The sequence below is a fragment of the Chaetodon trifascialis genome, chromosome 21 (assembly GCF_039877785.1).
Source record: "Chaetodon trifascialis isolate fChaTrf1 chromosome 21, fChaTrf1.hap1, whole genome shotgun sequence".
In the NCBI taxonomy this organism is placed as follows: Eukaryota; Metazoa; Chordata; class Actinopteri; order Chaetodontiformes; family Chaetodontidae; genus Chaetodon; species Chaetodon trifascialis.
This window is the reverse complement of record NC_092076.1, coordinates 16,683,403-16,694,169: the sequence shown is the minus strand read 5'-3', so window position 1 is coordinate 16,694,169 and position 10,767 is coordinate 16,683,403. Positions and strand designations below refer to the sequence as shown.

General features: G+C 44.1%; 1 protein-coding gene across 1 annotated transcript; it reads left to right on the top strand.

Annotated features, from left to right (window-relative positions):
* The first annotated feature begins 162 nt into the window (after nucleotides 1-162).
* Nucleotides 163-8,220, top strand: csdc2a (cold shock domain containing C2, RNA binding a). Its single transcript, XM_070991059.1, has 4 exons — nucleotides 163-336; nucleotides 3,585-3,933; nucleotides 4,110-4,232; nucleotides 5,566-8,220. Exons 2-4 carry the CDS (start codon nucleotides 3,746-3,748, stop codon nucleotides 5,726-5,728), a joined length of 474 nt encoding a protein of 157 aa, XP_070847160.1. The 5' UTR covers nucleotides 163-336; nucleotides 3,585-3,745; the 3' UTR covers nucleotides 5,729-8,220.
* Nucleotides 8,221-10,767: the final 2,547 nt, after the last annotated feature.

Here is a 10,767-nt window from a genome sequence, read left to right as displayed (position 1 = left end):
ATTACTCTCACCACTGTGCTAAAAAGACAACATTAAGAAATGTTTCCGTCCACGGAGGACACAAAGAGTTGACTGTAGTGAGCTGAAGCCCTCTGTTGTTTTTAGCACAGTAACCCCCTGCCCCCCTCCCCCCGCCCCATCCCCGCTGCCTCCTTTTCATTTGCTGCCTTTTCATCCCGCCTGTGTGCGCCGCATCCATACCAAGATCCCCTGACTTATTCACCACATGTCCCCGCTGCTCTCACCGGCTTTTATGACATAATCGCCTCGTATCGCCTCAAAACACGGGGTCCACATCGCCGATCGTCTCACCGACAGCTGATCGGCGCTTTGACGGTGAGTGATCGCGTAATCGATCGGGTTTCTGTGTGATTTGTAGCGTGGCTCCTCTCATCCGAGCCCATTCTTCTCCGTGGCGGGCGGACGGCGTCGCTTCACGGCAATAGTGTGATAAAATGTCTTCAGCTCAGAGCTCAGATTTTCAATCTCAGCCGTGTCTTTGTGTTTTCTACCGCGACGCATTTTGGTGTCACGTTTTTTATCTGTGTTTTTGGGCCACCAGTGAAGCATCCTCTCGCCCCCTTGTCTCAAGCTGCCACAGTGTGAGAATGTTCTGGAAACAGCCGCCTGGAGGGCTTTTATTGTGAAGTGAATTATTTAGGCTCTGCCAGCCTCACATTCAAAGGAAGTATATCCTAAAACAGGCTGTGTGGCCCTTAATGTAAAGTTTAAAGACTGGCTCCCAGTGTGTGTGTGTGTGTGTGTGTGTGTGTGTGTGTGTGTGTGTGTGTGTGTGTGTGCAGTTGACGTGTCTGCCATGCTGATGCATTGGAGTACAGACAGCCACAGTGCCCTGGTTTCACAGGGAGGTGCTCTTGGCCTTTTGTCTGTCTTTTCCATGCTCCTCCAGCTCTCGCCCTTCCTTCCCGGTCCAGTGTGGCTCCTCCTGATTAAATGTTTCATCAACTCATCTCACACTGAGGCACTGCAGAGAATTAAAGGCGTCCACTTGCTGGCCTGCCTAAAAAAAGAGGGCCAATGAAAGAAGAGCTCAGCCGGTCAAGTTGCTGAATTATTTAGGCTACATATTCATGCCGTGTCATCCATCAGCCGCAGTGTCAGCCTCCCCCTGTGCCACCGTGACGATGGCTGTGTGTGTTAATCATCGCTGCATCAACACTCTCCACATATGAGCGAGGGATAAAAAGCCTCGCTCATCAGTCAATTGCAGGGCCTTTTGCCTAAACAGAGGAGGTTAAAGCCACTCCTGCCATGATGCTGGAGACCTTTGAACCCTTTCACTATTTGGAATTGTGGTCATGTCTGACCTGTTAAGTCTCTTTTTGAATCCATTTGATTGGGAAAATATGTTTCTGGAAGGATAAAAATCTTGCAATCCATTCAAAGGAGCCCCCCCCCCCAAACCCCAGCACATAGCAGCACAGGTGAGGTCAGGCCTTTGTAAACAGGTAGCGATCAGGTGCCAGACAACTCCTGTATGCTGTACCTTTAAGTTTATTTGACAGTATGAGATGGAGGAGTTAAACCACTGTGGTCCTTGATGTAAAGGTAGAAAAGATGCAGGTGTAGCAGGTCACCAGGTGACATCATCTTACCAATAACAAGACAATAAATACAAACATCATCATTAATAAAATCACTTTAACTAGACCTGTGAGCAGGTATGCTGCTGTTAGCATGCTAACACGCTAAACTTTGATGATGAACATGATACTTGCTTAGCATCAGCATGTTAGCGCTGTCATCAAGAGCCTGTTAGCATGCTGATATTAGCATTTAGCTCAAAGCACAGCTGTGACTGGTACAGCCCCACAGGGCCGTTAGCGTGTGGAAAGGTGACTTCCTGCTTCCACAGAGGCTAAAGGAACACGTGCTCATGTTAGCATTAAACCTCAAGATGATGAGCACTGATGGAAATGATGAGAACACTGATGCTAACTTCTGAAAATGCAGTAAAAATTGTTGTGGCAGGATTGAAAGCTGGACAACCCTGATATGTCTGTGGTCAAACACACACACACACACACACACACACACACACACACACACACACACACACCAGTGTAAAGAAAGCTGCTCCCATTGAACCACACACAAACTGCTATATTTAGACTGACAGCGAGAGAGGCCGGGTGTGATATTGAACGCAGCCTGACACACACTGAACTCATCAGTACTTGTCAAGCATTCAGCCTGCAGATGTTACATCAATACCTTCATTCAGTGGGAGGGGGCTGCTGCTAACGCCAGCAGCACCTCCACCAGGTTTGAGTGGAGGCGTTGAACTCGTGCAGAGCCATGGCCTGCAGCCCTTTGTGTTTGTTGTGAGTGTCAGAACAATGAGCCTCATAATGACGCAAACGTCACGACTCCCAGTTACAGAATGATAATTGGGTTTGTGTCGTGGCATGGTGACCGAGCTCATTCGACCTAAAGTGACTATCTGAAACGGGTCAGGGAGCAGCTTGTTGTTTGAGTGCACACTGGAAGGAGCAATCCTGTAATGGACGTCTGTCTTGCACGAGTGGGGATTTAAATATAATGGAGTGTGACGAGCTGAGCCGAGGCCCTCCGGGGCAGTTTTGTTATTTACATCATCTTGGGACTTTCTCAAAGGCAGCAAGATTACAGTCAGGCGCTCGGTAATCAAATTGGTTTTTCTCATTTTGTTCCCAGCGAACTCCAGATGTTGCATACCTGCTTTTATATCGACAACAAAGGAAGGATCCACTTTAACACTGGTAGAAAAACCAGTGGTCATTTTCAGAGCTGCTGTCAGGGTCCATTATGTTGTTTTATTCATTCTTATAGCTTTTAGCCAGTGTGACAGCTTAAACTCAACGCAGTCTGACTGGAAACCTTTCCTTTCAACAGTGTCAGTGTCAGTCCCTCAAAATCAAGGTTCATGGGCGTCTTTAATCTAGACTCACTATTTAGCACCAACATTCACACAGAGACAAATCCATTTCATGAGAGCCTCTAAGGCCCAGTATGTAAAGCAGTCAGAGGACATGTTGTAATACGAGGAAGACCCTTGAGATTATCAGTCAGGAGCCCACAATATGTCACTCACTATCAGTGCTGTTTTTTTTTATTTCCTTAAAAATATGTAATCCTTATCCAACAGTATCTTAGCCATGACTGCTGTGACACTGAGCTGTCAATAATGAATCACCTTTTTTAATGATTTATTTATCTTAAGATGTAAAAGGTTTTTCTGAACTAATAAAGGAGCATTTCATCCTGCTGTTTATCTGGAAGTTTCCATGTCGCCATATTTGGAGTTTTCTGTGGACAGCCACTATAAATGTGTTTGCCTAAGTGGGGAAAAAGTTGATATCTAACTCACTGCACATGTCTAAAACCTCTCATTTTCATCGAAGAGAGCTGGTTTCCCCTTTTCTATTTATGAAACCTTCAGCTGAGGCAGCAGCGTCAGCCTCGTACAGGAAAGCTTTGAGGATCTGTCGTCATAAAATTATGTTTGAAGGTCACAACACATGCCTGTATGTCTTTGTTTACCTTTGATAGGCGCTGAAACCTTTCTTTCTCCTTGACTGCAGGGTGCTGTCGCTCCACTCCTCCACCTCCTCGCTGTCACACACACTCTTGCCATGCAGGAGGTGTAACCCTCCTTCCTCTCCTTCCTTGTGCACCATCAGAGGAGACCTGATAAAGAAAAAAAAAAGCAAAAAAAAAAAACAACAACCTGTAACCTGTCAAGATGTCGGAGCCTGACGCCTCCTCGCCGGCAGACCCTCCACTGCCTCTCACCTCCCCCCGGACCCCCCTGCAGCTCTCCTTCCCCTTCCTGAGGGAGGGCAGCCGGGTTTGGGAGAGGGAGAGGAAACCACCACAGCCTGGAGAGCTGCCCAGCCCACTGCCCACCAAACGCACCCGCACATACTCAGCGTGAGTCTGTAACACAGTCTTTCCAGAGTCTCGGCAGCTTTTGGTTTAATTCTTAATCTGTTTCACCATTTCGTTCCATCTGAGGCGATACAAAGCTTCAGAGTACTGTCTCTGAATAACTGTGGTAATGATTTCTTTCTCCCTCTGTTTCTGTCCGCGTCGCTCTTTCTCTGCAGGACAGTGCGAGCCAGATCAGGTCCAGTATTTAAAGGGGTGTGTAAAAACTTCTCCAGGTCTCAGGGTCATGGATTCATACGCCCCTCCCACGGAGGAGAGGACATCTTTGTCCACATCTCTGAGTGAGTGAAGTTCTTGTGTCTATACTGTCAGGGGTTTCCCTACATCAGAAGGTTTGTGGAAGTTGACCTGCTTCTACGAGACTGCAAGACTTGACCTTTGAACCCATACAACATTTAACATATTATGATGTTTCTGACCTCATTTCCAGGGATGTGAGAACGGACGGTACCTCAATCAACCTCGCACCTTCCCTCAGAACCAGTGGATGCACAGCATTCTGTGCTAATTCAGACCCTGTTTACACTTAGGGAAAGCGCATATGTTTTTATGCGGTTTGGCCTCTTGTTTACACGCAAACAGAGTTTTTTTCACGGAAAATGATCATTTTTAAAAACTCCGGCCAAAGTGGAGATTTCTGAAAACGCCGGTTATTTGTCGGCATGTAAACTGGATTAAACAGCGTTTTAGGTTCTGAAACGTCACAACATGCGACTGAATACTGAACGTCATGTGAGCGACCTATGTTTACACTCGCGCCCATAGTTATGATGCGCTTGACGGCGTATTTATCCAGGTTCATGTAAACGACAGCATTTTTGAAAACGATGTTGTCTGCACAATGTTATTTTTGAAAACGGAGGGGCCAAAATATCCGTTTTCCAAAATACCCTGCTACGAGTAAACTCAGGCTCAGATGAGCTTGGCTAATAAGATGAAATGAGAGCGCTGATGAACTCAATACAATGCTGTTCGACAGATCGTTATTTGAAGAAGTTGATTCTCCATCTGCATCTTTTAACAAATCTGTAGTGACCACCTTAACATCGTACACATATGGACTAAGGTTGACCATCCTGGAAGAGACTTTACACCTTCATATAACAAAAAGTGTCACTGCAGTACAATTCAGACAAGACAGCTCGTGGATATACAAGTATTTATATTAAAGGGGCACTCCACTAACTTTAAACATGAGAGTACTTACAAGATGAGTTATACTTACAGGGAGACTGAAAAAAGAACCCCTGATTATGTCATAGTTATGTCATCAGGGTTATCTCAGTGGTTCTTAGAGACTACAAAAGAAAACGTAGCGTTCCAGATTGATAGTGTGGAGTTTTTTCCAGACAAGGAGGGTCTGTACCAATCCTCCAGCGTTATGGAAGTGCAGCACTAAATTGCTGGGGAAGCTGTTTGGGGGCTGGTAGCAGCAGGGAGATGCCTTGGGTTGTGTGGATGCCGAGGTTAGCGATGGAGCAATCTCATGTGCTACCGAGAGAGTTCAGTTCAGTTTGTCCGACTCATTGTGGAAGAAAAATAACATTTATTCCAAGGATGACAGAATTCACAACACTTTGTTAAATGTGTCTTTTTCTTTGTTTTCCCGGACAGCATTGAGGGAGAGTACGTGCCTATGGAAGGGGACGAGGTCACGTACAAGGTGTGCCCTATCCCACCCAAGAACCAGAAGATCCAGGCTGTAGACGTGATGATCACCCATCTGAATCCAGGCACCAAACACGAGACCTGGTCAGGTCAGATCATCAGCTCCTAGACCAGCACTCCAGGCCACAAGGCAGCAAAGGCAATGGGGGATTTGGATTTAAGTTTAGGTTTTATGTTTTCCGGGTGTGAGGTTTGGGACCAGGTCTGGGGAGGAAGGATCGGAGCTTGGCGTACCGCCGAGTTCAACCAGAGGTGACCTGGTTATGGAAAAGTGTTTGAGTATCAAGGTTAGCATTTGAAATTAAGCTTTGAATGTATACGTTTGAATGTTTTCCTTTGGAGGCCGTGGTTTCATCGTTTGTTTTAATTTAGGGTTTGACGTTTAGGGTCCAGGGCTTCGTGCTCGCAATTTATTTTTGACCCAGGGAATATATTTTAGTTGGAAAAACAGTGCTTGTACGGGAAGCAATGTCTTCAATGAGTTGGGATGTTGAAGAGGCCGAATCACATTTTGAGAAATTTGACCCAGTTTAGTTTTCTTGCCGCTCCGTGGTCACACTGCAGGAGAGTTTAAGCTTCCAGGGACCAGCTCAGTCCTGTTCTTATTTTTTACAACTAAGCAACCAACTAATGTAAATAATGTGCCATCACTGCCAAAAGTCATGTGACAAACATCTGATTGATAACTGGACAGTTTAGCCATATTGTGTCTGTGTTTACAACAAGAGATGGAGATGGCTGCCTCACAGTAGAACATCGAATCAAAAGGAAAAGGAAATTACATTTGTTTCTCTTGTTAATGACCAGGCTGCGCTTAATGTGAAAGGCACAGCTGCTCAGATCGGCCGTCTCGTCTCGCTGCCTTTCAACATTTTCAAGGTGGTGTGACGTACCACAAAACCCTGCTAGTGCATGGCTGCCAAATGAAAACAATGAATGCACTTACAGTGGAAAGCAAGTTTGACAAAGATCCAAATAGCTCTTAATGTGTTCCGGCCTCAGGAGCTGTGACAAGCTCCACATATAAGGAATTATTTTCCTTCTTAATATTGTAGCACTACTGTATTTTGTATACTTGGCAAATGTAGAAATCCAGTATTATTGTAGCCAGCTCCTATGACGGTCTTAAGTTTTGGTGGTAGAGACAGTAGCTGGATGTTATTTGGGCCTGCCACTGGGAAACCAGGCCAGAGGGTTTGGGTTTAGGGAAGGAAACTGGGGAAAGGAGAGAGAGGAAGGTCAGGGAATGGGCAGAGGATGGAGTGATTAAATAAAGAGGTGCTTGGGCAGCGATGCAGCTTGATTTGAAATGTCTAAAGCACGTGTAAGAAGGAAGACAGCAGTTGCCAACCAATGGGTTGTCAGTTTAACTTGATAACGTTAAAGAAATGGTTTGAGACTTTGGGAAATATGCTTATTTGCTTGCTTGCTAAGAGGTAGATGGGAACTTGCATGCTAAATATTAAGCTACCACCAGCAGCCCGTTAGCATAACTGAGCATAAAGACTTGAAACAGGGAAACAGCTAGCCTGACTCTGTGTGAAGGTAACAAAATCTGCCAAAGAGCACCTCTAAAACACATTATATAATATTATTTTAATCCATACAAAGACTGAAGTGTAAAAGCCACACAGTCCTCAGGCTAAGCCAAGCTAAGCTAAGCTAAGCTAAGCGGCAGCTGTAGCTTCATATTTAGCGTACTAACATGAAAATGCTCCTCTTTTCATCTGCAACAAGGTATTCCCCAAAATGCTTAACTATTTCTTGTAATCATTTATGAACTTTATGATTTAAAAGATAAAGTTTCAAAGATTATTTCCAGAAAGAAAATGCCAATCACCGTGTGGGATTTGAAAGACGAGGAAGAACTGCTGATTTTTAGGTGGAGGGTTGAACATGGGGGCGTCTAGCAAGTTTCATACATCATGGCAAATGACTGTGGAAAAAAAAACAGCAACAAAAGCTTCCTGATGTAATTTTAAAAAGACTATTTATTTATTGACTTATTTATTTTCATTTGTAACTATGAAATCATCAGGTGTTTGGTAATTAAAAGCTGCATTTCTAAGTATTTGTGCAAATGTAAGCCTATTTGAATACACTGCACACCTCACTCTAATGATACTACCCTGTTAATATCCCTTTGCTACCGTCACGTCATCACTGACAGGAACAACAACAGCAAAACAAACCCCTCAACCTTTCCGACGACAAGTTTCTAATTTCTACATAATCCTTGTCAAATTTTTAGCAACGATGTGATGTTCAAAATAACAAGCAGCCTTGTTGTTTTGGAAATCGGCATGTTCTGTACCGTTTGTCGTAACCTTTGCGTAGAATGTGTTGATTCAGTTTCATCATGCAGTAACACGGCTGGAGCCTTCAGAGAGGCATCGTCAGGTCTCCTATGCATCTTTGATTTCTCGCTGTGAGTGTGGCTTAACGTCATAGTAACACACTGTATCTGTTCGGTTTCTTTACTGTGAGAGAAACTAGTCTGATTGAGTTTGCAAGCACTTTCGTTTTTTTTCTGTCAAATCACTGTGACACTGTCTTTTGCCAGTAAGATATAGTTTGAATAAAACTTACTACTGTATTCACAGACCTGTGTGGAAATGTGTTTATTATTTCCATCATATAGGGCAAAGACTATTCTGCGCTCATTCTCCCTCAGTCTGTCTGTCTGCTCTTCGCTGGTGTCAGTACAAAGTGGAATAACTAGGGCGGTTATTTTGAGAGCCCTCTTTCACAAAGTTTTTGCTGTGAACTTCGCCTCGGTGTCTCAGACAGCTGCTTGGGATCTTAGAAAATGTTTGTCTGGGTGTGTTTTGGCACAGACTGCATTGTGCCCAAGTCTTGGTTTGTCTCACTGGAGACACCCCAGCACAAATAATCTGCTTGTTCATTGCACAACTCTCCGCGGTGGTCTTGAAACACATGGATCAATGAGAGAAACCATCCATTGTCTATACCCGACTATCCCTTTTTGGGGTTGCGGGGGGGGCTGGAGCCTATCCCATCTGTCAACAGGCGAGAGGCGGGGTACACCCTGAACCGGTCACCAGTCGATCGCAGGGCAACATATATACACAAACAACCATTCACACTCACACCTAAGGACAAATTTAGTCATCAATTCACCTAATGAGCATGTTTTTGGTCTGTGGGAGGAAGCCGGAGTGCCCGGAGAACCCACGCATGCACAGGAAGAACAACTTCACACCTGGGGGTCGAACCGGTGACCTTCTTGCTGTGAGGCACGCGCACGCGCACTACCTGCTGCCCCACCGTGCAGCCCCCAATGAGAGAAACATGGATAAAAATCTACACATAGTAGTTCTCTCATAATAGCTCTCTTTATTTCTGTAGCTGAGGTCTAAAAGGAATTTATGGAGACAGATAAATCACAAACCAAGTTAGCGTAAGACACTTAAGTAAAGAAAGCACTGCTAAAGAGGTTAACTAGACATACAAAGTAAATAAGATTGGCTTTCAAGTCCTTGAGAAGAAACAGACCACCACTAATCTGACCTGGCAACCCACACACAGCAGACTGGGTTTCTGCGTATCGTAAACGCAGAGGTGAAGGAAGTATTGACATTATTTACTTTAGTGAAGGCAGCAAGAAAACACGGTGGAAACACTCGAGTAGTATATGTAATCTGGCCCCTGTTTTTGGGTGTATACTATATTTTTGGATTATTATCACTGATCACTAATTAAAAGTAGCATTTTACTGTCCAGGTTTTAGCTGTTTTATACAGTACTTGTAAAAAGTTTGGACTCTTCTTCTCATCTAATTGTTTTTCTTTATTCTTTTTAACGATTTTCCACATTGTAGCATGTTCACAAGAAAACTTAGGAGGGGAGTATTGTTTTGGATTTTGCCCTTTTTTTTATGAAGCTCATCACTGTGACCGCTAGGTGTCAGCAATGTGTAACATTCAGTGATCAACTTCCACTGAATCTCAGCTGGGGGAGAAACTGTCCGACAGGTGGATGTCTGAATTTGTCTCTGTTGCTGCTGTATTTGTCTTTTGTGGAGAATGTTTAATGTTGCAGATAGACACATGCATACCGCTTAAAACCGCACACACAAACGCATATTTAACCCACAAATGACTATGACTGTGACTATCTATGATAACTTTCAATTTCTGACCCTGTCTGAAGTTTAAAACTGTCTTTGTGTAAGAATGCTGAGATTTGCATAGACTCAATGCAACAAAATGAACTCTTCCTCCTCTTAAGTATGTTTCCATGACCTCTCGTACAGTTTTACGGGAGACATCGCCAGTTACATTATCCATCCAATGGATGGATCCATCCATCCATTTTCTATGCACGGGAAGAACATGCAAACTTCACACAGAAAGGCCCGACCTGGGAATCGAACCTGCGACCTTCTTGCTGTGAGGCACGTGCGCTACCTGCTGCGCCACCGTGCAGCCCCCAGTTACATTAGTGCTTTAAAAATGAATGTGAGTGAGCGAGTGCTCATCTTTTCATGACCAGGGTCTAATCTCCATGTGCCTGCCTTGTAAAGTTTAAATATGGAAAAGCTAGTTTGAGAACACCATTACAACACTGTGGGCTGAAAACATAATGCTTTATGATTGTAACGTGATTGAGAGGCTTGAATTTTAGACGCGGATGTAGACATGCTGAAGGACAGTGGACACACACAGATGTAAGCTTAAAACAATGAACTGTAAGGGACTGAACACACTTGAAAAAAATTCAATATACTTGAAAAAAAAAAGTCAGCCTGAGACACTCTAAAGTAGAGCATGCTTCAGGTGAAAAGAGAAATCAATAGAATAGACAATGATAAATCAGGAAAATGAAGAAAGCAAACACAAGGAGAAGCATGATGAGGCAGAAAAGGCTGGACTTTAGTCAGACTCATGCAGACTGTGTTTGTTTTCACTCGATGTTTTATATCAGCTGGATCTTTTAAACCTGACGACGACAGCCTTATTTCATAGGAGCCGAAGGAGAAGATCAGCTACTGCAAGGTCTCTTCAATTCTCTCCATCTCATCTGGTGTCACCTGACCCACCCTACATTCAGCTCTGACCAGATCGTTACACTGCAATAACCATACTAAATGAGATCCATCAGATAAAATGTTTTAATAAAGATACA